The following is a 26,046-nucleotide window of genomic DNA, read 5'->3' as shown; positions in this document are numbered from 1 at the left end:
GCGGCATGCGGGATCCTCCCAGACCGGGGCACGAACCCGTGTCCCCTGCATCGGCAGGCGGACTCCCAACCACTGCGCCACCAGGGAAGCCCTCAGGGGAGTTTTTAAACTAATTCATTCACTCACATGGTTCAAAAGAAAAGACATTCAATGAAAAATATCCCTCCCAGTCACACATTTTCTATTTGCCCAGCCCCGTCCCCCTGCTGTCTTGAGCATCCTTACAGAATCGCTTCATGCAAATATAAGCAATATGAATATATATCCTAATTTTTGCCCTTTTAACACAAAGGGTAGCATGCTATACACACAGTTTTATCCCCTGCCTTTTTCTCTTCACATTATCTTGGAAGTCTTTCCATATCTAGGTAGATAGGTAATATAGGCATATACACTATATCATTTTTTATAGCTGATTAATGTTCCATTGTAAGGATTTACCAAGGTTTAGTTAACCAACCCTTATTGATGGACAGCCACTATTACAAATATATTGTGAGCTTGTAAATATGTCATTTCACTCATGTAGAAGTGTATAGTTGTAGGATAAATTCCCGATAGCCCCATGCATTAGTAATTTTCAATAAATATTGACAAATTTCTCTCTGTGGTTGCCATAACATTTATGTTCTTATAGCAGTGTTTGAGAATACTGGTTTCCCCCTGCAAACATTGTATCTGGCTTTTTGCTACATCTCAGTGCAACACGATCAAGCATCTTTTCTTATTAAAGAGCCATTTTGTATTTCCTGTTCTGTGATCTCTGTTCATAGCCTTGGCCCATTTTTCTGTTGGATTGTTGGTCTTTACACATATCAATTCCTAGACACTCTCTATATATTGGGAAAACTGACCCTTTGTCTCCGACGTGAGTTGCAAATAACTTCATTTTGTCTCCATTTTTTGGTTGTGTTATGATATGTTTTGCCCTTTTTTTCTTCATGTAGAGTCAGATTTATCAGTTTTCCTTTACTCTGGATTGCAAGTCTTTTTTCTACCTTGAAGTTACGAAGGAATTCTCCCAAGTTTTCTAGAACTTTTATGGCTACATTTTTGACATTTAAATCTTGAATCCATTTGCAGTTTATCCTTTATTCTTTTGCAGATGGCTATCCAGTTGTCCCAATATCACTTACTGACTGTACCATCTTTTCCCAATGGTTTGAGATGCTCCCTTTATCACGTGCTAAATTCAAGGGAGATTTTAAACGGGTCGCTTTTCAGAAGCTCCTTCCTGCGGTTCTCAACCACTCTGCCTTCCGGTGTGCTTCTCCCTCACATGCCCACCCAAGACTTAACTTTCTTCCTATTTAAGATCCCCAAGAGCTCCTCCTCAGAACTTCCTGCGGGAGGAAGGTCCAATGGGCTGTGCTCCCTGGAAGCAGATGCAGCCGGCCTGGTGTGGCCAAGTGCTTTGATCGGCTCCCAAGCGCCAGGCCTGTTAAGGGATCAGCAGTGAAGGAACTCACAGAGCAGGAAAAAAATCAGCGTCGTCGTTTAAATATGAATCACTCGGCCCATTTGCAATCTTGGCCAGAATCGGGGTTAATTGTGAGAATAGTAACTGACAGTGTAGTTTCTCCAGGAGTTTAGAGAGCCAATGACTAGGTGCAGGGGTTGGGCCCTCAAGAGGAAGCTTAAATGTTTAAACCATTCTCTGCTTGACACACACAAATCTTAAGGATCCAGGGAATGACTTTACTCAGTTTCCCTTCTCCAGTTTTGCAAGGCGTTGGATTTTCTCCCATGTGGCCTTCTGAATGAGGATGCAAAATCAGGACTCGCCAGCGGCTCTCACAACCTCCGCTGCTTCAGCCCCAATAGCGCTCGTCTCCGATTAGGGAGCTGCTTGCCCCGCAGTCTGACTGTGGCCTGGAGATCTGGCCTTTCCCTAGCTTGGCAGGAGGAGGCCTGGAAGGGCGGGCCCTCCAGCCAAGGATGGATGTGTGGTGGCTGCGGATAGCTTCTGTGACACCCCTGGTTGGGGGTTTAGCTGAAGTCGTGTGCTGGCTGAGAAGGTGATCGGCATAACAGGCTTAGTGAAGATCACAGGCACCAAGTCCAAAGGCCGCGCTCCTATCTTACTAGCCCTGGGTCAGACCTGTATCCTCTTCGTTTTAGTTTCTCCAGCAGTAATGTGGGTAGAAATAGCACCTCTGTGGGTTAAATGTAATAAAGAGTTGAGAAGGCTTAAAACAGTGCTTACACCTGGGAGGCAGTAAGTGTGAGCAGAGACCCTAAAGCTCACAGCTCCGCCAAGAGAGCTGTCGGAATGGGGGTCGAATTGGTGGTGGTCAGTGTGGAGCACGGGCAGATGTGACTGTCTCCTTCCAGATTGTCCTCTCAGTCTTTGGAACCTTCTTTTAAGGACATGAGAGAATTACCAGCACTGCTATTTGTGAGTGGGCAGGAGGACACTTTTTCGTCCCTTCTTTCCTCTTAGGGATGTTTGTGTCTTGACCCTGCTCTCGGGCCCCTGGGCCCTCTGTCTCCCACTGCACGTCAGGGTGGGAGCGGTCCAGTTCAGTTTCGCCCCTCGTCTGGAATTCCCCATGGATGCATTTTCAACCCAACAGGAAGTGAAGGCAAGAATCAAGAGGATGGTTTTCAAGTAAGTACGATCAGATGATCAGATGCTGCCGTGCTTACGATGAAGCTAGCTGCTCTCAATCGTCCCTTGAGGGGTTGGGCCTGCTCTTGACCTCACAGAGAGAGAGGCTGTGGCCCACCTTCCAAAAGCCCAGCTGAGCACAGCGGGTGATAAGAATTCCCTTCTCAAAGCTGCCCCTTATTACATGATAATGTCCCAGGTGGAAAATTAAATGCAGGTTAAAAAAAAAAAGATTTGCTCTTACCCTGTGTGGCTGTCAGCTGGGAGAAAGGGCTAGTGAAGGTGGAGACTGGTTAAGAGCATGAGGTGGTAGGAAGAACCCTGGGTCCTTCTCCCAGTTCTGTCCCTGGTGACCACACAGCCAGGAGAATTCACCATGCTTCTTGGAGCCTCAGTTTTGTGATCTAAAAAGAGTAAGTGGTCCTCTGTCACTGAGAGCACTTTAAAAATGATGCATTTCTGTTTGTGTGCTCACACACATATACATCCTATAAATATATATATATATGTAATGAGTCATAATTTTACTCACAAGTCAGCTGATGTGTGTATATGCATGTACATATATGTGTATACATATATTTTATGTATAAATTTTTTTTTTTTTTTTTTTTTTTTTTTTTTTTTTTTTTTTTTTTTTTTTTTTTTTTTTTTTTTTTTTTTTTTTTTTTTTTTTTTTTTTTTTTTTTTTTTTTTGCAGTACACGGGCCTCTCACTGTTGTGGCCTCTCCCGTTGCGGAGCACAGGCTCCGGACGCACAGGCTCAGCGGCCATGGCGCACGGGCCCAGCCGCTCCGCGGCATGTGGGATCTTCCCGGACTGGGGCATGAACCCGTGTCCCCTGCATCAGCAGGCGCACTCTCAACCACTGTGCCACCTGGGAAGCCCTATGTATAAATATTTTATATATGTGTCTTATATACATACACATATATAGCTACACGGATATAAATGTATTGTTATACACATGCATGTATATACATGTACATACACACAGTGTTCTTCATAAGCCCTCACAGAGGAATGCCTTTATTTGTCACCTGCCACTCTGATCTCTGGATCTTCTTTGCCCCCTGCTGCCTCTTGCCCTAGCGGATCTGAAGGTCCACTCAAGTCCATGGTCCCAGCCATGTACAGCCGTCACCTCCGCTTGCAAAGGCTCTGAGGTCCTTTAATAGGCCTCGGGCCTCTGTAGGTCCCCAGTGCTCTTAATAAGCCAGAATCCCCACACTGGACACAGCAGGAACTCTGGGTGTCCTACAGGTCCCAGAGACCCGCAGTGACTTTTCTTAAAATTTTTATTTTATATTGGACCATAGTTGATTTACAATGTTGTGTTAGTTTCAGGTATACAGAAAAGTGATTCAGTTATACATATATCTATTCTTTCTTAGATTCTTTTCTCATTTAGGTTATTACAGAATACTGAGCACAGTTCCCATGCATATAGGTCCTTGTTGGTTATTTCATTTTATTTTTATTTTTTTAATAACAAAGTACATCAGGTATACATATACATATGTTCCCATATCTCTTCCCTCTTGCATCTCCCTCCCTCCCACCCTCCCTATCCCACCCCTCCAGGCAGTCACAAAGCACCGAGCTGATCTCCCTGTGATATGCGGCTGCTTCCCACTAGCTATCTACCTTACGTTTGGTAGTGTATATATGTCCATGCCTCTCTCTCACTGTCACAGCTTACCCTTCCCCCTCCCTGTATCCTCAAGTCCATTCTCTAGTAGGTCTGTGTCTTTATTCCTGTCTTACCCCTAGGTTCTTCATGACATTTTTTTTTTTTCTTAAATTCCATATACATGTGTTAGCATACGGTATTTGTCTTTCTCTTTCTGAGTTACTTCACTGTATGACAGACTCTAGGTCTATCCACCTCATTACAAAGAGCTCAATTTCGTTTCTTTTTATGGCTGAGTAATATTCCATTGTATATATGTGCCACATCTTCTTTATCCATTCATCCGATGATGGACACTTAGGTTGTTTCCATCTCCGGGCTATTGTAAATAGAGCTGCAATGAACATTTTGCTACATGACTCTTTTTGAATTATGGTTTTCTCAGGGTATATGCCCAATAGTGGGATTGCCGGGTCATATGGTAGTTCTATTTGTAGTTTTCTAAGGAACCTCCATGCTGTTCTCCATAGTGGCTGTATCAATTACATTCCCACCAACAGTGCAAGAGTGTTCCCTTTTCTCCACATCGTCTCCAGCATTTATTGTTTCTAGATATTTTGATGATGGCCATTCTGACTGGTGTGAGATGATATTTCATTGTAGTTTGGATTTGCATATCTCTAATTTAGATTAATGATGTTGAGCATTCTTGCGTGTGTTTGTTGGCAGTCTGTATGTCTTCTTTGGAGAAATGTCTATTTAGGTCTTCTGCCCATTTTTGGATTGGGTTGTTTGTTTTTTTGTTATTAAGCTGCATGAGCTGCTTATACATTTTGGAGATTAATCCTTTGTCAGTTGCTTCATTTGCAAATATTTTCTCCCATTCTGAGGGTTGTCTTTTGGTCTTGTTTATGGTTTCCTTTGCTGTGCAAAAGCTTTGAAGTTTCATTAGGTCCCATTTGTTTATTTTTGTTTTTATTTCCATTTCTCTAGGAGGTGGGTCAAAAAGGATCTTGCTGTGATTTATGTCATAGAGTGTTCTGCCTAGGTTTTCCTCTAAGAGTTTGATAATGTCTGGCCTTACATTTAGGTCTTTAATCCATTTTGAGCTTATTTTTGTGTATGGTGTTAGGGAGTGATCTAATCTCATACTTTTACCTGTACCTGTCCAGTTTTCCCAGCACCACTTATTGAAGAGGCTGTCCTTTCTCCACCGTAGATACCTGCCTCCTTTATCAAAGATAAGGTGACCATATGTGTGTGGGTTTATCTCTGGGCTTTCTATCCTGTTCCATTGATCTATCTTTCTGTTTTTGTGCCAGTACCATACTGTCTTGATTACTGTAGTATAGTCTGAAGTCAGGGAGCCTGATTTCCTCCAGCTCCATTTTTCGATCTCAAGATTGCTTTGGCTATTCGGGGTCTTTTGTCTTTTGTGTTTCCATACAAATTGTGAAATTTTTTGTTCTAGTTCTGTGAAAAATGCCAGTGGTAGTTTGATAGGGATTGCATTGAATCTGTAGATTGCTTTGGGTAGTAGAGTCATTTTCACAATGTTGATTCTTCCAATCCAAGAACATGGTATATCTCTCCATCTGTTTGTATCATCTTTAATTTCTTTCATCAGTGTCTTATAATTTTCTGCATACAGGTCTTTTGTCTCCTTAGGTAGGTTTATTCCTAGATATTTTATGCTTTTTGTTGCAATGGTAAATGGGAGTGTTTTCTTGATTTCACTTTCAGATTTTTCATCGTTAGTATATAGGAATGCCAGAGATTTCTGTGCATTAATTTTGTATCCTGCTACTTTACCAAATTCATTGATTAGCTCTAGTAGTTTTCTGGTAGCATCTTTAGGATTCTCTATGTATAGTATCATGTCATCTGCAAACAGTGACAGCTTTACTTCTTCTTTTCCGATTTGGATTCCTTTTATTTCCTTTTCTTCTCTGATTGCTGTGGCTAAAACTTCCAAAACTATGTTGAATAAGAGTGGTGAGAGTGGGCAACCTTGTCTTGTTCCTGACCTTAGTGGAAATGCTTTCAGTTTTTCGCCATTGAGGATGATGTTGGCTGTGGGCTTGTCATATACGGCCTTTATTATATTGAGGAAAGTTCCCTCTACACCTACTTTCTGCAGGGTTTTTATCATAAATGGGTGTTGAATTTTGTCAAAAGCTTTCTCTGCATCTATTGAGATGATCATATGGTTTTTCTCCTTCAATTTGTTAATATGGTTAATCACATTGATAGATTTGCGTATATTGAAGAATCCTTGCATTCCTGGAATAAACCCCACTTGATCATGGTGTATGATCCTTTTAATGTGCTGTTGGATTCTGTTTGCTAGTATTTTGTTGAGGATTTTTGCATCTATGTTCATCAGTGATATTGGCCTGTAGTTTTCTTTCTTTGTGACATCCTTGTCTGGTTTTGGTATCAAGGTGATGGTGGCCTCGTAGAATGAGTTTGGGAGTGTTCCTCCCTCTGCTATATTTTGGAAGAGTTTGAGAAGGATAGGTGTTAGCTCTTCTCTAAATGTTTGATAGAATTCGCCTGTGAAGCCATCTGGTCCTGGGCTTTTGTTTGTTGGAAGATTTTTAATCACAGTTTCAATTTCAGTGTTTGTGATTCTTCTGTTCATATTTTCTATTTCTTCCTGATTCAGTCTTGGTAGTTTGTGCATTTCTAAGAATTTGTCCATTTCTTCCAGGTTGTCCATTTTATTGGCATAGAGTTGCTTGTAGTAATCTCTCATGATCTTTTGTATTTCTGCAGTGTCAGTTGTTACTTCTCCTTTTTCATTTCTAATTCTATTGATTTGAGTCTTCTCCCTTTTTTTCTTGATGAGTCTGGCTAATGGTTTATCAATTTTGTTTATCTTCTCAAAGAACCAGCTTTTAGTTTTATTGATCTTTGCTATCGTTTCCTTCATTTCTTTTTCATTTATTTCTGATCTGATTTTTATGATTTCTTTCCTTCTGCTAACTTTGGGGTTTTTTTGTTCTTCTTTCTCTTATTGCTTTAGGTGCAAGGTTAGGTTGTTTATTCAAGATGTTTCCTGTTTCTTAAGGTAGGATTGTATTGCTATAAACTTCCCTCTTAGAACTGCTTTTGCTGCATCCCATAGATTTTGGGTCGTCGTGTCTCCATTGTCATTTGTTTCCAGGTATTTTTTTATTTCCTCTTTGATTTCTTCAGTGATCACTTCGTTATTAAGTAGTGTATTGTTTAGCCTCCCTGTGTTTGTATTTTTTACACATCTTTTCCTGTAATTGATATCTAGTCTAATGGCGTTGTGGTCGGAAAAGATACTTGATACAATTTCAATTTTCTTAAATTTACCAAGGCTTGATTTGTGACCCAAGATATGATCTATCCTGGAGAATGTTCCATGAGCACTTGAGAAAAATGTGTATTCTGTTGTTTTTGGATGGAGTGTCCTATAAATATCAATTAAGTCCATCCTGTTTAATGTATCATTTAAAGCTTGTGTTTCCTTATTTATTTTCATTTTGGATGATCTGTCCATTGGTGAAAGTGGGGTGTTGAAGTCCCCTACTATGAATGTGTTACTGTCGATTTCCCCTTTTATGGCTGCTAGTTTTTGCCTTATGTATTGAGGTGCTCCTATGTTGGGTGCATAAATATTTACAATTGTTATATCTTCTTCTTTGATCAATCCCTTGATCATTATGCAGTGTCCTTCTTTGTTTCTTCTGGTAGTCCTTATTTTAAAGTCTATTTTGTCTGATATGAGAATTGCTACTCCAGCTTTCTTTTGGTTTCCATTTGCATGGAATATCTTTTTCCATCCCCTTACTTTCAGTCTGTATGTGTCTCTAGGTCTGAAGTGGGTCTCTTGTAGACAGCATATATATGGGTCTTGTTTTTGTATCCATTCAGCCAATCTGTGTCTTTTGGTGGGAGCATTTAGTCCATTTACATTTAAGGTAATTATCGATATGTATGTTCCTATTCCCATTTTCTAAATTGTTTTGGGTTCGTTATTATAGGACTTTTCCTTCTCTTGTGTTTTTGTCTAGAGAAGTTCCTTTAGCATTTGTTGTAAAGCTGGTTTGGTGGTGCTGAACTCTCTCAGCTTTTGCTTGTCTGTAAAGGTTTTAATTTCTCCATCAAATCTGAATGAGATCCTTGCTGGGTAGAGTAATCTTGGTTGCAGGTTTTTCTCCTTCATCACTTTCAGTATGTCCTGCCACTCCCTTCTGGCTTGTAGAGTTTCTGCTGAGAGATCAGCTGTTAACCTTATGGGGATTCCCTTGTGTGTTATTTGTTGTTTTTCCCTTGCTGCTTTTAATATGCTTTCTTTGTATTTAGTTTTTGACAGTTTGATTAATATGTGTCTTGGCGTATTTCTCCTTGAATTTATCCTGTATGGGACTCTCTGTGCTTCCTGGACTTGATTAACTATTTCCTTTCCCATATTAGGGAAGTTTTCAACTATAATCTCTTCAAACAAATATTTTCTCAGTCCCTTTTTCTCTTCTTCTTCTGGAACCCCTATAATTTGAATGTTGGTACGTTTGATGTTGTCCCAGAGGTCTCTGAGACTGTCCTCGGTTCTTTTCATTCTTTATTCTCCTCTGCAGTAGTTATTTCCACTATTTTATCTTCCAGGTCACTTACCCTTTCTTCTGCCTCAGTTATTCTGCTATTGATCCCATCTAGAGTATTTTTAATTTCATTTATTGTGTTGTTCATCGTTGTTTGTTTCATCTTTAGTTCTTCTAGGTCCTTGTTAAATGTTTCTTGCATTCTGTCTATTCTGTTTCCAAGATTTTGGATCATCTTTACTATCATTCTTCTGAATTCTTTTTCAGGTAGACTGCCTATTTCCTCTTCATTTGTTAGGTCTGGTGGGTTTTTATCTTGTTCCTTCATCTGCTGTGTGTTTTTCTGTCTTCTCATTTTGCTTATCTTACTGTGTTTGGGGTCTCCTTTTTGCAGGCTGCAGGTTTATAGTTCCCGTTGTTTTTGGTGTCTGTCCCCAGTGGCTAAGGTTAGTTCAGTGGGTTGTGTAGGCTTCCTGGTGGAGGGGACTAGTGCCTGTGTTCTGGTGGATGAGGCTGGATCTTGTCTTTCTGGTGGGCAGGTCCACGTCTGGTGGTGTGTTTTGGGGTGTCTGTGGACTTATTATGATTTTAGGCAGCCTCTCTGCTAATGGGTGGGGTTGTGTTCCTGTCTTGCTAGTTGTTTGGCATAGGATGTCCAGCACTGTAGCTTGCTGGTCGCTTAGTGAAGCTGGGTGCTGGTGTTGAGATGGAGATCTCCGGGAGACTTTTGCCGTTTGATATTATGTGGAGTTGGGAGGTCTTTTGTGGACCAGTGTCCTGAAGTTGGCTCTCCCACCTCAGAGTCACAGCACTGACACCTGGCTGTAGCACCAAGAGCCTTTCATCCACACAGCTCAGAATAAAAGGGAGAAAAAGTAGGAAGAAAGAATTAGTAGAAAAAGAAAGAAAGAAAGAAAGAAAAGAAAGGAAGGAAGGAAGGAGGGAGGGAGGGAGGAAGGAGGGAAGGAAGGAAGAAAAGAAAGGAGATAAAGTAAAATAAAATAAAATAAGATAAAATATAATAAAGTTGTTAAAATAAAAAAAATAATTATTAAGAGGAAAAAAAGAAAAAAATGTTAAAAACAAAAACAAAAACAAAAACGGACAGATAGAACCCTAGGACAATTGGTGGAAGCAAAGGTATACAGACAAAATCTCACACAGAAGCATACACAGGGGAAAAGTCTGGAACTGTTGAAGAGGCAAGAGACTTTTTCTTCCCTCTTTGTTTCCTGGTGCGTGAGGAGAGGGGATTAAGAGCGCTGCTTAAAGGAGCTCCAGAGATGGGCGGAGCCGCGGCTAAAAGCGTGGACCCCAGAGACGGGCATGAGACGCTAAGGCTGCTGCTGCCGCCACCAAGAAACCTGTGTGCAGTCTCCACCCGCGAAGGAGCTTCCTAGTGTGTGGAAACCTTTCCTCCTTCACAGCTCCCTGCCACTGGTGTAGGTCCCGTCCCTATTCTTTTGTCTCTGTTTATTTTTTTTTCTTTTGCCCTACCCAGGTACGTGGGGGGTTTCTTGCCTTTTGGGAGGTCTGAGGTCTTCTCCCAGCGTTCAGTAGGTGTTCTGTAGGAGTTGTTCCACGTGTATATGTCTGGTTATCTATTTTAAATAGTGTGCATATGTCAATCCCAAACTCCCAGTTTACCCCTATCCCCACCTTTTCCCTTTAGTAACCATAAGTTTGTTTTCCACGTCTGAGTCTGTTTCTGTTTTATGCGTAAGTTCATTTGTATCATCATTTCCACTTCCAAATAAGTGATATCATATATTTGTTTTTGTCTGACTTTCTTTTGTCTGACTTACTTACTACCTAGGAGTTCACTGACTAGAGAAAACAGGATCCTTGCATTGAAGCTTAAATTCTATTGCTGGTGGGGAAGAGAGGGTAGGGAGGTAGATAACAAGCCAATGAGTAAATATAAAATAATTCTGTTAGTGATAAGTAAAAAAAAAGAAGAAAAATATATTTGAGAATACATCAGTGTGCTAGGGGTTAGGAGTGCAGGGATGCAGGCTGCTCCTGTTTTGTAGCGTGGTCGGGGAAGGCATCGCTGATAAGGTGCCAGGTGACCAGAAGTGTGATGAAAGTCAAGGAGAGGTTCCTGTCCTTGTTGGAGAAGGATGGTCCAGGTGATGGCTCAAGGAGCGTGCTTGACGTATTCAAAAGGAACAGCCGGGGGCCAATGTAGTTGCATCCTTGGGCGTGCTGTTCCTCCCAACAGCTGCGGGGTGTCTCAGTGCTTCCCAGGAAACCACTGCAGTGTTCCTGGAATCCTTCTCCTGGAGAGTAGCCTCTGGTCTTTGCACTCTCCCGAGCCCAGTCGACTTCCAGCCCCTCCACAGGGGCCCCTCCAGCAGGAAATCTTCTTTTGCACACCGTGGGGCACGTCCGCAGTCTGACTTACTTACTTAGTATGATAATCTCTAAGTCCATCCATGTTGCTACAGGTGGCATTATTTCATTCTTTTATGGCAGAGCAACATTCCATTGTGCATATCACATCATCTTTATTCATTCCTCTGTCAGTGGACATTTAGGTTGTTTCCATGTCTTGGCTATTGTAAACAGCACTGCAGTGAACATTGGGGAGCATGTATCCTTTCGAACCACAGTTTTCTCCTGAAATACGCCCAGGAGTGGGATTGCTGGATCATATGGTAGCTCTATTTTTAGTTTTTTTAAGGAACCTCCATACTGTTTTCCTTAGTGGCTGTACCAATTTACATTCCCACCAACAGTGTTGGAGGGTTCCCTTTTCTCCACACTCTCTCCAACATTTATTGTTTGTAGACTTTTTGATGATGGCAATTCTGACTGGTGTGAGGTGATATCTCATTGTAGTTTCGATTTGCATTTCTCTAATAATTGGCGATGTTGAACATCTTTTCTTGTGCCTGTTGGCCATCTGTATGTCATCTTTGGAGAAATGTCTATTTAAGTCTTCTGTCTGTTTTTTGATTGGGTTGTTTGTTTTTCTGATATTGAGCTGCATGAGCTTTTTGTAAATTTTGAAGGTTAATCCCTTGTTGTTTGCATCATTTGCAAATATTTTCTCTCATTCTGTGGGCTGTATTTTCGCTTTGTTTATGGTTTCCTTTGCTGCACAAAAGCTTTTGAGTTTAATTAGTCCCATTTGTTTATTTTTGTTTTTATTTCCATTACTCTAGGAGATGGCTCTAAAAAGGTTTTGCTTTGATTCATGTCAAACGGTGTTCTGCCTTTGTTTTCCTCTAAGAGTTTTATAGTATCCAGTCTTACATTTAGGTCTGTAATCCATTTTGAATTTATTTTTGTGTATGGTGTTAGAGAATGTTCTAATTTCATTGTTTTACATGTAGCTGTCCAGTTTTCCCAGCACCATTTATTGAAGAGACTATATTTTCTTCATTGTATAGTCCTGCCTCCTTTGTCATAGATTAATTGACCATAGGTTTATTTCTGGGCTTTCTATCCTGTTCCATTGATCGATATCTCTGTTTTTGTGGCAGTATCACACTGTTTTAATTACTGTAGCTTTGTAGTATAGTCTGAAGTCAGGGAGCCTGATTCCTCCAGTGTCATTTTTGTTTCTTAAGATTGCTTTGGCTATTCAGGGTCCATACAAATTAAAATTTTTTTTGTTCTAGTTCTGTGAAAAATGCCATTGGTAATTTGATAGGGATTGCATTGAATCTGTAGCATGCTTGTGATAGTATAGTCACTTTAACAATATCGATTCTTCCAATCCAAGAACATGGTATATATTTCCATCTGTTTGTGTCAGCTTCGATTTGTTTCATCAGCATCACATAGTTTTTGGAGTACAGGTCTTTTGCCTCCTTAGGTAGGTTTACCTAGGTATTTTATTCTTTTTGATTCAATGATAAATGGGATTGTTTCTTTAATTTCTCTTTCTGATCTTTTGTTGTTAGTGTATAGAAATACAACAGATTTCTGTGTATTAATTTTGTATCCTGCAACTTTACTGAATTCATTAATGAGCTCTAGTAGTTTTCTTTTAGGATTTTCTATGTATAGTATCATGTCATCTGCAAACGGTGACAGTTTTACTTCTTTTCCAATTTGAATTCATTTTATTTCTTCTTCTTTTCTGATTGCCACGGCTAGGACTTCCCAAGCTATGTTGAATAAAAGTGGCGAGAGTGGACATCCTTGTCTTGTTCCTGATCTTAGAGGAAATGCTTTCAGATTTTCACCATTGAGTATGATGTTGGCTGTAGTTTTGTCTTATATGGCCTTTATTATGTTGAGTTAAGGTTCCTCTATGCCCACTTTCTGGAGAGTTTTCATCATAAATGGGTATTGAATTTTGTCAAAAGCTTTTTCTGCATCTATTGAAATGATCATACGGTTTTTATTCTTCAATTTGTTAATGTGGTATATCACAGTGATTGATTTGCGGATATCAAAAAATCCTTGCATCCCTGGGATATACCTTGCATCCCTGAGATATACCACGATCCTTGCATCATGGTATATGATCCTTTTAGTGTATTGTTGGATTTGGTCTGCTAGTTTTTTGTTGAGGATTTTTGTGTCTGCGTTCATCAGTGATATCAGCCTGTAATTTTCTTTTTTTGTGGTATCTTTGTCTGGTTTTGGTATCAAGGTGATGGTGGCCTCATAGAATGAGTTTGGGAGTGTTCCTTCCTCTGCAGTTTTTTGAAAGAGTTTCAGAAGGATAGGTGTTAACTCTTCTCTAAATGTTTGATAGAATTCACCTGTGAAGCCATTTGGTCCTGGACTTTTGTTTGTTGGGAGTTTTTTAATCACAGTTTCAATTTCAGTACTTGTGATTGGTCTGTTCATATTTTTTATTTCTTCATGCTTCAGTCTTGGGAGATTGTATCTTTCTAAAATTTGTCCATTTCTTCTAGGTTGTCCATTTTACTGGCATAGACTTGCTTGTAGTAGTCTCTTATGATCCTTTGTATTTCTTTGGTGTTAGTTGTAACTTCTTCATTTCTAATTTTATTGACTTGAGCCTGCTCCCTTTTTTTCTTGATGAGTCTGGCTAAAGGTTTATCAATTTTGCTTAACTTTTCAAAGAACCAGCCTTTAGTTTCATTGATCTTTTCTATCACTTTCTTTGTCTCAATTTCATTTATTTCTGCTGTAATCTTTATGATGATTTCTTTCCTTCTAATGACTTTGGGTTTTGTTTGTTCTTCTTTCTCTAATTGCTTTAGGTGTAAGATTAGGTTATTGGGATTTTTCTTGTTTCCTGAGGTAAGATTATATTGCATCCGATAGGTTTTGGATCATCATACTTTCATTTGTCTCTAGGTATTTTTGGATTTCCTCTTTGATCTCTTCAGTGATCCATTGGTTGTTTAGTAGCATATTGTTTAACCTCCACATGTTTGTGTTTTTTACAGTTTTTTTTCTTGTAGTTTATTTCTATTCTCGTCGCGTTGTAGTCGGAAAAGATGCTTGATATGATTTCAGTTTTCTTAAATTTACCGAGGTTTACTTTGTAGCCTAGCATGTGATCAGTCCTGGAGAATGTTCCAAGTGCACTTGAAACGAATGTGTGTTCTGCTACTTTTGGACAGGATACTCTATAAATATCAGTTAAGTCCATCTGGTCTTATGTGTCATTTAAGGCCTGTGTCTCCTTACTGATTTTCTGTCTGGATGATCTGTCCATTGATGAAAGTGGTGTGTTAAAGCCCCCCCCCCCATTATTGTGTTACTGTTGATTTCTCCTTTTATGGCTGTTAGTATTTGCCTTATATATTGAGGTGCTCCTGTGTTGGGTGCATATATATTTACAGTTGTTTTATCTTCTTCTTGGATTGATCCCTTGATCATTATGTAGTGTCCCTCTTTATCTCTTGTAACAGTCTTTATTTTAAAGTCTGTTTTGTCTGATCTGAGTATTGCTAATCTAGCTGTCTTTTGATTTCCATTTGCATGGAATACCTTTTTCCATTTACTCACTTTCGGCCTGTATGTATCCCTAGATCTTAAGTGGGTCTGTTGTAGACAGCATATACATGGGTCTTGTTTCTGTATCCATTTCAGCCAGTCTGTGTCTTTGGTTTGGAGCATTTAATCTGTTTATGTTTAAGGTAATTACCCCCACCTCCAATACCAGCAGGCAGGTCTGGCCCAGGCTCTTATGAGGTCACTGCTTTTTCCCCTGGGTCCTGGTGTGCACGAGACCTTGTGTGTGTCCTCCAAGAGTGGAGTTTCTGTTACCCCAGTCCTGTGGAGCTCCTGTGATCAAACCCTGCTGGCCTTCAAAGCCAGATGCTCTGGGAGCTCCTCCTCCTGATGCCAGACCTGCAGGCTGGGGAGCCTGACGTGGGGCTCAGAACTTTCACTCCTATATGAGAACCTCTGAGATATAATTATTTTCCAGTTTGTGGGTTGCCCACCCAGCAGGTATGGGATTTGATTTTATCACAGTTGTGCCCCTCTTACCATCTTGTTGTGGCTTTTTCTCTGTCTTTGGATGTAGGGTATCTTTTTTGGTAAGTTCCAGCAGTTTTTTGTCGATGGTTGTTCAGCAGTTAGTTGTAATTTTGGTGTTTTCATGAGAGGGGGTGAGCTCACGTCCTTCTACCCAGCCATCTTGTTACTGCCCCCATCCACAGTGACTTCATCTTAGGTTGTTTATCCCAGCCCTTTCCTCTGACCTTGGGTGCAGAATGAGCAGCAAGTCAAATACAAGAAAGTTCAAAGGAAAAAGCACGTTAATATGTTTTTTAAAAGTGATATTAGTGTACATTGACCTTTCCATGTTCCCTTGGAGCCTTCTACCCTTGGGCCCTCCATGAATGGTTCCTGTAGAGAACAGTGGCATCCCCACTTCTGTATCTTGGGCCCAGACACACTGAGCAGTACTTGTCAAAGTGAGGTCTTTGGTCAGATGGTCTGAGTCAGAATTGCTTAGGGAGTATGTTAAAGTGCAGGTGCCTGGGCTGTCTCCAGACCTGCTAAATCACTCTGGGCAGTGATACTTAGAATCGGCGCTTTTAAAAGGTCTCTTCCCACTGCCCCCTGGCCTAGGAGTGTTATACACACTAATTTATTTAAAGCAGCTTTACTGATATATAATTAAAATACTGTAAGTTCACACCTTTAATGTGTACAGTTCAGTGGTTTTTAGTATATTTTCAGGGTTATGCAACTATTACCATCATCTAATTTTAGACTATTTTCATCATCTCAGTAAGAAACCTTGTAAATAGACTTATCTCCAGAGAAGATATATAAATGGCCAGTAAGCACATGAAAAGATGCTCAACATCATTAGTCATTAAGGAAATGCAAATCAAAACCATAATGAGATACCACTTCACACCCACTAGGAGGGATAAAATGAAAGACAGACAATAACAAGTGTTGACAGAGATGTGGAGAAATTGGAGCCCTCATACGCTGCTGGTAGGATTGTAAAGTGGTGCAGCAACTTTGGAAAACAGTACAGGAGTTCCTCAAAATGTTAAACATAGAGTTACCACATGTCCTAGGAATTCCACTCCAAGAGAATCAAAGACATATGCCTGCACAAAAACATGTACAGTGATGTTCACAGCAGTATTATTTATGATAGCCAAAATCCAATGGATGAATGAGTACACAAAATTTAATTTATTCATAGAAGCAAAAATGAACAGATAGGACTACATAAAACTCAAAAGCTTATGCACAGCAAAAGAAACAACAAAATGAAAAGGCAGCCTACAGAATTGGAGAAAAATTTTGCAAACCATATATCAGGTAAGGTGTTATTATCCAAAATATATAAAGAACTCATACAAGCAATAACAAAAAACCCAACAATCTGGTTAAAAAATGGGCAGGGGGCTTCCCTGGTGGCGCAGTGGTTGGGGGTCCGCCTGCCGATGCAGGGGACGTGGGTTCGTGTCCCAGTCCAGGAGGATCCCACATGCCACGGAGCAGCTGGGCCCGTGAGCCATGGCCGCTGAGCGCGCGTCCAGAGCCTGTGCTCTGCAACGAGAGAGGCCACAACAGTGAGAGACCCGCGTACCAAAAAAAAAAAAAAAAAAAAAACCCACAAAACTTAAAAAAATGGGCGGAAGAACTAAATAGACATTTTTCCAAAGAGGATATCAAAATGGCCAAGAGGCAAGATGCTTAACTAAAATGCTAAGTGAAACAAGCCAGACATAAAAGGTCACATATTGTATGATTTCATTTATATGAAATAGTCTAAAATGGGCAAATCTGTGGAGACAAAGTAGATTAGTCATTTCCAGGGGATGTGGGGAGGTGGGATATGACTGCTAATAGGTATAAAGCTTCTTTTTGGGGTGATGAAAATAGTTTGGACTTAGGTAGTGGTGATGGTTGTACAACTCTGAATTATACTAAAAACCACATTTGTACTTTAAAATGGTGAATTCTGTAGTATGTGAATTATATCATTATTGATATAATATTTTATTGTTATAAAAACTTTTGTACCCATTATATATACGCAAACATTTGCAGAAGAAAAAGTAACCTAATGTTTTAAATTTAGGACTGAAAGTCAAAAACATTTGGGGGACTTTGACTCAAATGACTCAGCCCTGTTCTCTTGTAAAAACTAAGCCAGTTTAAGTGACTTGGTACCAAAAGGTACTCTATAGAGATCACCCAGTACCTCTTCCAACCCCTTATTTTATGGAAGAGGATAGTGAGGTTGGGGGGGAGCAGGTGACTTGGCCGGGACCACAGGGTCGCACTGCGCGTCCAGGAGGCCCCATGGAGCTGTCCTTTCCCACCTCTCCCCGACCTCCCCCCTCCCCCCTTGCCCCCTAAGTAATTAGTTGAGCCTCTTGTCAGCTGTGTTGAAAGTCGTAACTAAGGGCTGTTATTCGTAATCCATGACGTGCGGAGATGCATTGAGGATGCACCAGATGAGGACACTGCGGGGTGGAGAAAGATGCCTCTTTACGTGTCTGAACAAGGTCAGCTCTTCTTTTGGGGATGAGAATGGTTAGCATTTGTGTATCCCAGGTTGGCTGTAAGACAACAAACAAGAAAAGGAGGCAGTTCCTGGTTTTTTGGCCACGGTTGCAGGGTCATTGAGGACATTGAACGTTAAGACACTCTTACTAATCAGAACAGAGGAATGTTGGCCGAATGGGAGCGATGACCTGCCCAGGGCCCTTTACCGTTTTTCTTCAGTGGAGTTTTAAATTCTCGACACACGAGCACAGCTCTCCCCAAAACCCAGAACACTTGCCTTTCCAGATCAATGCAGTCCCCTAAAAGCATGTTTTGAAATGACTAAGAAGACACTGTGACAGTCACCTTATTGCTACTTTGTAATAAGTTTAAAAAATACTACAATCAAACCTTACAGTGTTGTACCTCATGGTAACCTAAAATCAAATAAAACACGGCCAGCAGTTGGCTTCCGAATGCCTGGAAGTCTGGCCAGAGGGCTGTGCACGTCCGTTCTGTCATCTGATTAATTTCACATAACATGACTCTGAGTTTTCTGTGATTGAATTTTTTTTTTCTTTTGGACCCCATCTGTAGCTTTATCAAAGTTGTACCGTGTTTGAGTAACTCTGCAGAAATAGCAATGACCCCTCTCTTTAGCACAAAGCCTTTTATAGCCAGCTCTGGCCTCTTTCAAGCTGCATTAACATTTAAACATAGTTTTTAGAATAGTTAAAATTACAAAGCAGTTTGCTCTTTTTTTTTTTTAATATTATTTGGTGTGTATTTTTGCATAAAGCTACATTATTTTTCATGTTGATGCTTTTTAATGGTTATGTAATCAATGAATTGAGCTCTTACAATATAGTAAATCAGACCCCTAAAAGGACACATTTAGCTTGATTCCAGGATTTTTGTCCATTGATGAAACCAACAACAACAAAAACTCCTGCAATCAACATCCGTGTACCTACAGTGAGTGTTCTTATGAATTATTTTTCAAAGTCTATTCCATGAACTACCTGCATCAGAATCACTGGGGGTGGGAAAGGGGAGGCGTGTCTAAAATGTATTGATAGATTCTCAGGCCTGGTCACACACCCACCAATTTGGACTCTGGGAGGATGGAATCTGAAAATCCACATTAGTAAATCTCCTAAGGGACTTTCACGCTGACTAGAATTTGAGACTAACTCAAAAGGTAAACTTCTTAGAAGAGGCTGCTAGGTAGTTCATTATAATGACCACTGATGGAGTGCTTACTAGGTACTAGCAGACACTGGATACAGCATTTAATCCTCAAACAATACTGTTACTTTTTCTACTTTAGCAGGTTTAACAGGAGTGTCAGACCAAGTAACGCTGCCAAGTTTAGCTGGCCAGTATCTCACGGGACTAGTATCTGCACCCTTGTTCTTAATCAGTCCACGCGTTTCTATCATAAACAGCAGTCCATCTGTGAACCTTCACTTTCTACCTAGTTTAGTCCTGTTGGAGAGAAATTAGAAAAACCTTAGATTCTGGCCTCAGACCTTCCTGTCTGGAGCCAGACGATGAGCTCAGAACAGACTCTGTGAGAAACACTCCGTGGAATAAGAAAAGTGGAGGTAGCAGGGTTTCTTCTCATTTCCCAGGGTTCAGATGCCGTGAGGAATCTCACCTGCGCTCGGTGGGTCAGAAGCCAGCAGGTCAGGTGCAGAGGTGGAGAGGGTGGCGGGCACGGGCACTTGTGCGCTAAGCGATGTGGAAGCGGACACCCCAGAGGTCCGTGGAGTTGTAGTCTGGGCCCTCATGGCCTTGAAATTTAATTTCTCTCTAGCCACAGGCTGGTAGCTATGAAGAGGGGGGGCCCAGACCCACTCAGAAAATCTGGATGGAAAAGGGAAAACAAAGGTTAACTCTGGAGGGGCTGAGGGTGGACCTGTATGAGAAGCAAGAACAGAGTGGCGGAGAACAAGTGCTTTTTTTCCTGGTCCTGAAGCTTTGAATCCACATGGAAAGAAGTGATGATTAGATGGGCGAGGGGTACGGGGGTGTTTTGAGGAGAGAAAGCAAAGTCTGGCTGAGAAGCTAAGGATGCAGGGCCACAGCCAGAGGCCTGTGGGGAACCCTGCCAGGGGGAAGGCACAGGGAGCTCCTGGCTTTTGGCGAAAAGTGTTTTGAAACCATTTAGAGCAGTATAGAGTAGGGGTCAGCAAACCTTTTCAGCAAAGAGCCATAGAGTAAATATTTTAAAGCTTTGCCGGCCACGTGGTCTCTGCTTAGATAGTACATAAATGATTGGGTGCCCATTTTCCATGCCCGTTGGGCCCAAGTCTGCAGAGGAATGACCATTGGCTTTGGAATTAGCTGGACTGGGTTTCAACTGCAGTTCTGACCTCCATTAGCTGGGGAGAGGCAGGCTGTGTAGCCTGATGGTTAAGAACTTGGGCTCTGGAAGTGGAGGGTTCAAGTCCTACCTCCACCACCCATGAGCTGTGTCACCTTAGCTAAGGCCCTCCTCTTTTCTGAACTCCCCTGTCTCAGAGCTGTGGTGAGAATTATATGAGCCAAGCACCTTTACACACACACACACACACACACACACACACACACACACACACACACACACACACACACACACACACACACACACACACACACACTTAGCACAGTGGTGCCTGGCATGTGGTAAGTGCACAGCAAATATTAAGTTAGTATTACTGGTCTCTGAGCAGGGGATTCCTCATCTATTACCATCCACTGAAAGGTTTTGCCCAAAATCTATTGTAGTGAGTCATTATTTTCTTCCCAGTTGACAGAGCTGGCAGTCCACCCTCTGAGGACGTTTGCACGAGCTTCCTATGGCGAGCTTTAGTAGGGATTCTGTGCTGGGATTCCAAGCTCAGTCGACAGTCCCTATAACTAGGCTGTGAGGATTAGAGAATCTTAGCATCGTGATGAGATGGGACCACCGTAACCTGCCCTGATCTGAAAGCAGTCAAACGGTTCAGGCTTCCAGCGCCCAGCCCTGAACTTGGAAGTGGGACAGAGAGGCCTGATCATGGACCCTTGCATCAAAGCCTCTGATGAGAGGCCTCATCAGACCCTTGCTGCAAAGCCCCGTCCTTCACGCCCATAAATTCTTATGAAGCTCATTTATCTGCTTTCCCACCCCAAGGAGATGTTGAGCTGTAACAAGAAGGGAATAGTATGGGGATGGGGAGATGGGATGTGGGTGTTAGACAAATGAGAATTGTGCCCCGGAGACACCATGGCGAGAGACAGCAAACACATACACAAAGAATGTCATTGTTACATAACACAACAGAGATGTGTAGGGGGAGTGTTAAGTCCAGGGGAAAAGTTCATTTCTCTTCATCATTCTTGTGGTTTAGATGGTGAGACAGTGCGTGTCTCATGCTGGAATTGTCCCTTTGAGTCTCTGCTGGAAGAAGGTGGCCATCATTTCAGGCTCTCATTCCAACTTCACCTCTGGACTGCTGACTCTTTCTTCTTTGATTTTTTTCCTTCTGGGTGAGCTCAGAGGAGGACACACAGAGATGGGCCTTGCTCTGAAATACCTTCTGCATAAAGGATTCCCTGGGGGCAGAACTGCCTCTGTGCCCCAGGTCCCCATCATTGTCACCAATGGGAGGTCCCAAGGGCATGTGGCCCTGCCAGCCAAGCAGCTGAAGCAAAGGAGCATCACCTGTGTTTGCTGTGGGGGTCTGCTTCCCAGGGTAAGAGATTTGGTCACGTGGGGTCAGCCCTCTGGGTCAGCCTGGGGATGTCGCAGCCATGGGAAGAGAGGGGAGCTGGGAAAACCATCCTGATCCTTCCTGGATCCGTTTTTTCGTCACTTTGCTGTATTGTTGCTGGCACAAGGGGACCGCCAAGTCTTTGGAAGTCTGAGAGTTTGCATCGTCTTTAATTTAGTCTGAATACTTGATTTCAAGTGTCAGAAACTTGACTCCAATTTATCTGGGCAGAAATGGAAATTCATGGACTCATCCAACTGCATAGGGTGGGTCAGGAGCCAGATGCAGGAATATGCCTTCCTAGAGGAGAGGGGAGCACAGTTCCTCAATGCTCTCAACCCTGAAAATGGAGGTGACCTCAGTGGGGCTTTTGTCATTTATGGGTATCAAGTGAAATGACTCTTGGTCTGGGCGCTGTGCCTATACATAGAAATCTCTTTATTAATTTTAGTATAGTTGTTCCTTGGTATCTGCAGGGGGTTGGTTCTAGGACCCCTGTGGATACCAAAACCCATGGATATCCCTTAGTTGGCCACCCATATCCATGGATGTGGAACCCACAGATACAGAGGACCAACTGTACATTATTTATTCTCTCAATCAATAAATATATGTTGTCTTCCTCGTGCCAGACACTATTCTAGGTTCTCAGGATGCACAGACAGCAATACAAAGTCCCTGCCCTGATGGAGCTTCTGTTCTAGGAAAGGAACTAGATTAAAAAAAAAAAAAAAAAGTGAGTGAATAAATAAGTAACAGTTTCAGGTGGAAATAAAATTCAAAGGAGAAAAATAAAGTAGGGAAGAGATTACAGAGTGATGGGAATAGAGAGGACAGCTATTTTAGATAGGGGGGTCTGGCAAGGCTCCTTTGAAGAGTTGGTTTTTGAGCAGAAACTTGGGGAACAAGCCTTCCAAATAACAGGGAAAAGAGCAGGCAAGGCAGGCAGATGGAAAGTGCAAAGGCCCTGAGGCAGTAGCTAGCTCGGTGTGTGATAGAAACAGTGAGACAGCCAGGAGTGGCTGGAGCCCAGCAAGCAAGGGGTGAATTATAAGAAATGAGGTAGAAGAGGTGGGCAGGAGTTAGGTCTAGAGCTTTTGTGGGTTATTGTAGAGACTAAAGTTTGTAATGAGTAGTCTGGGAAGTCTTTGGGGTGGGGGGTTTGAGCAGGAAAATTATATGAATTGGCTTAACATTTTTATTAAATCACACTGACTGCAAGGTAGAGAGAATAGACTGGTGGGTGAGGCAGAGGGAGAAACAATAGGGGCAGTGGGGAGTCTAGTTAGGAGGCCTTTGGAGCAGCTCACATGCAAGATTATGATGGTTGCAGTAGGGAAGCAGCTGTGACCCCGCCGAGGAGTGGCTGGATTTAGGATGCTTTTGGAAGGCAGAGCAGTGGAGTGACCGGTGTATTGGATGTGGGTGTGTGAGAGAAGAATCAAAGATTTTGGCCTGAGCTCCAGTGTGAATGGTGGTGCTATTTACTGAAACGAGAGAGTGGGAAAGGAACAAAGGAAATTGAATTCTGTTTCAGACAAGTCAAGTTTGAGATGCGTATCAGCCATCTAAGTAGAGAAGCTGAGTTGAGAGTTGGATATGAGAGTCTGGAGCATAGGAGAAAGGACAGGAATTGAGATTGAAACAGAGGATGGTATTTAAAGCCTAAATAAGATCACCAGGAGCTGAGTGCCAAGTGGACCAGCAAGTGCAGAAAGAGGAAGACAATAGAAGGGGACTGAGGTTGCAGGTACCATGGGGCTGCCCCGATTGTGCTGTGTCCTGGTGACGATGATGACAGCTACCACCACCATTATTGTTGTCATTGCCAGTAAGTTGGTATTAGACACAAGCTGCCTGATGGCTGGCTCTTTCTGTGTCCTCAGATTTAAGGAGTATAGACCCCTTGAGAGAGGAGACTGGGCGTTACCTCGTGGCTCCCTGCCCACCCTCATCCCCGCATAGGGCCGAATAGGGTGCCTTGCACGCAGTATTTGCCCAAAGGTTTGTCACTGAGGATAGAATCTCCCATGGGTGGAAATACTGGCCCGTTCTGGGGCTTTCTTCTCCGGCTGCTGGCTGGAGTAGCGCTTCTCAAACTGTCTGTGGTGAAGGCCCTGTTTGTTTTTTTTCCTAATCCATCATGAACTGATACTTTTAACAAATAAAATACAATAAAAATGAGTTACTAGAAAGATGAAATAAAAACAAAATAGAAACTCAGATACTTATTATTTGACCCAACAGACCTAAAATGACTGTCAAGTTGCTGTACGATTAGTTTCTAAATGCTTGGTGTCTATACTTATCGGATTCTGAATCAGGGTGAAACAGTTTGGGGCTCTTCACTGGCCCACAGACCATATTTTGAGCATCCCTAGTGTAGGGTAATCAAGAAGCCATTGCTCAGAAGAGGGGGCACGGCTCAGATATGAAGACCTGAGCTGCAGACACAGGAAGCCTCTGAGAAAGCCTGTTGGACTTCCAGGGCTCCCTGACCCCTCCCCACTCCTAGTAAGAGGCCAGCTCACTGTTGATCAGTGGTTCTCCAAGTGTGTTCCTTGGACCAGCAGTATATCAGCATCACCTGGGAGCTTTCTAGAAATGCACACACTCAGGCCCCACTGCATTGAGTCCAAAATTCTGGGGCAAGGAGCCTCACTCTGTGGTTTTTCTGGCCCCTCAGTGATTCTGATGCCGCTGATGTCTGAGAACCACCGCAGTGTGAGATCAAAGACTGTTGCCTGTTCAAACTCTTTGCCCCTTTTAGTGTATATTGAGCCCCTTCTCTCATGGTTCTCAACTCTGGCTGAGCATCTGAATTACCCAGGGAGCTTTTAAGAAGGTCTCTTTGGGGGCCGGGAGAGCTAAGGGTGCGGCCCGGCAGAGCTGCCCACTCAGTGCTAATGAGTCCGGAACTGAGGAGCCCCTCTGTGTGCCAGGCGCTGTCCTAGGTGCTGGGCAAAGTGTCTGGTCTCTGTGGCTTCAGAGGAGAATGGGGAGCTTTACATTAGGAGGTTTAGAGATACATGAAGGTTTTGCTGTATTGCCAAGCCGTGGTCTATTTTGATGAATTTTTGATAGGCAGGATTCTAAAGGTGTCACTGACTGCCTTGTCTTCTTAAAAACAGGTTTCTCAACATCATTTAACCCTTTCTTCACGCCCTACGGTCACCATCCCCCACAGCATTTCTGTTCTGGACACTAAGAGTGCCCTCTGGTTGTGGAACTACGCCAGCTCCTGCCTCTACACAGCCTCATGTTGCTGGCCTTTGAGTTCTTGTTGCCACTATTGATAATTCTTCAGGATTTTTTTCTCTTCTGTTGCTAGCTGTCCCTGTTTGTTCTTCTCTTGCTGTGTCACCTAGAGCCACTTTCCTTCATTTCCTTTCTAGTTAATTTTTTTTTTTTCATTTTTGGCTGCGTTGGGTCTTCGTTGCTGTGCACGGGCTTTCTCTAGTTGCGACGAGCAGGGGCTACTCTTCGTTGCGGTGCGTGAGCTTCCCATTGGGTGGCTTCTCTTGTTGCAGAGCACGGGCTCTAGGTGCCCAGGCTTCAGTAGTTGTGGCACTCGGGCTCAGTAGTTGTGGTGCACGGGCTTAGTTGCTCTGCGGCATGTGGGATCTTCCCGGACCAGGGTTCAAACCCGTGTCCCCTGCTTTGGCAGGCAGATTCTTAACCACGGTGCCCCCAGGGAAGCCCTCTGGTTAAATTTTTCTCATCAGCTATAGGTTGCAAAACCAGGCGACTAAATCTGTTAGGACCCTGTCTCAAATAAGAGGCGACGGTTTGAGTGTGAGGCTCTCCTCCGAGGAAGTTCAGGGACTGGAGCATGTGCACGTTATGACCCATGGCTGAGCATCCTCGAGGTCCTTCTGTGCTTCACTTCTAGACCTTACCTGCATCCTAGGAGGATGAGGTTGCAGCTCTGTGGCTCCTGCAGTAGTGGGTGGCGGGGCTGTCCACAGGGAGCCCAGCATCTAGGAGACGGGTGGATAGGAGGTGGGTGAGTGCTGGGCGATGAGCCATTGTAACTTCTCGGCGGGGGGCTCGGGGCGCAGGTGGGAGGAGCTGCACACGCTGGCCAGCAAGCCAAGGGAGCAGCACGTGCTGATGGCCGAGCAGGTGGAGGACGCCGCCCACGGCCTCTCCAGCACCCTCGGCGGCTCTGCCACGTGCACCATTGCCTCTCCGGGTGAGTAAGTCCTTTTCGTGTGGAAAGGAGTGGCCTCGCCTGTATGGAAGCGGGATGGGGGTGAGGAGGGTTTCCCAAGGCCGGAGGTCCCCCTGAGAGGGAGGGAAGAGGAATAGAGCCCAGCAGCCTCGGCCCTGGGGCCCTCTGCTCTGTTCTACCGCCCTGTGTCAGGCCCTGTGGGGTTCTAGGCTGGGAATTCCGAACTTGTCGCACGGGGTAGAGAGACTCAGATCCGGTGGGGTCCCCTCCCCTGCTGTCAGCACAGGGAGGCCTCATCTGGGGGTGAGATCCCTGTATTCCCAGTCATCTTTGTCAGGCTCCATCCAGGAGCTAGAGTGAAGTAAAAAAAAAACAGGTACACGTGTGCACAGGATGGAAGAGCG

At 42.9% G+C, this 26,046-nt stretch overlaps 1 protein-coding gene across 1 annotated transcript in view; it reads left to right on the top strand.

The window, feature by feature from the left end:
- Positions 1–26,046, top strand: part of VWA2 (von Willebrand factor A domain containing 2) — a 47,155-nt gene that overhangs the window by 10,446 nt on the left and 10,663 nt on the right. The window contains 4 exon segments of the mRNA XM_007469643.1: positions 2,507–2,611; positions 21,255–21,420; positions 21,422–21,450; positions 25,530–25,663. Of these exon segments, the coding sequence (XP_007469705.1) occupies positions 2,507–2,611; positions 21,255–21,420; positions 21,422–21,450; positions 25,530–25,663 (434 nt within the window).

The sequence above is a fragment of the Lipotes vexillifer genome, unplaced genomic scaffold (genome assembly GCF_000442215.2).
Source record: "Lipotes vexillifer unplaced genomic scaffold, Lipotes_vexillifer_v1.1 scaffold240, whole genome shotgun sequence".
Classification (NCBI taxonomy): Eukaryota; Metazoa; Chordata; class Mammalia; order Artiodactyla; family Lipotidae; genus Lipotes; species Lipotes vexillifer.
This window is presented reverse-complemented; position numbering and strand designations above follow the sequence as displayed.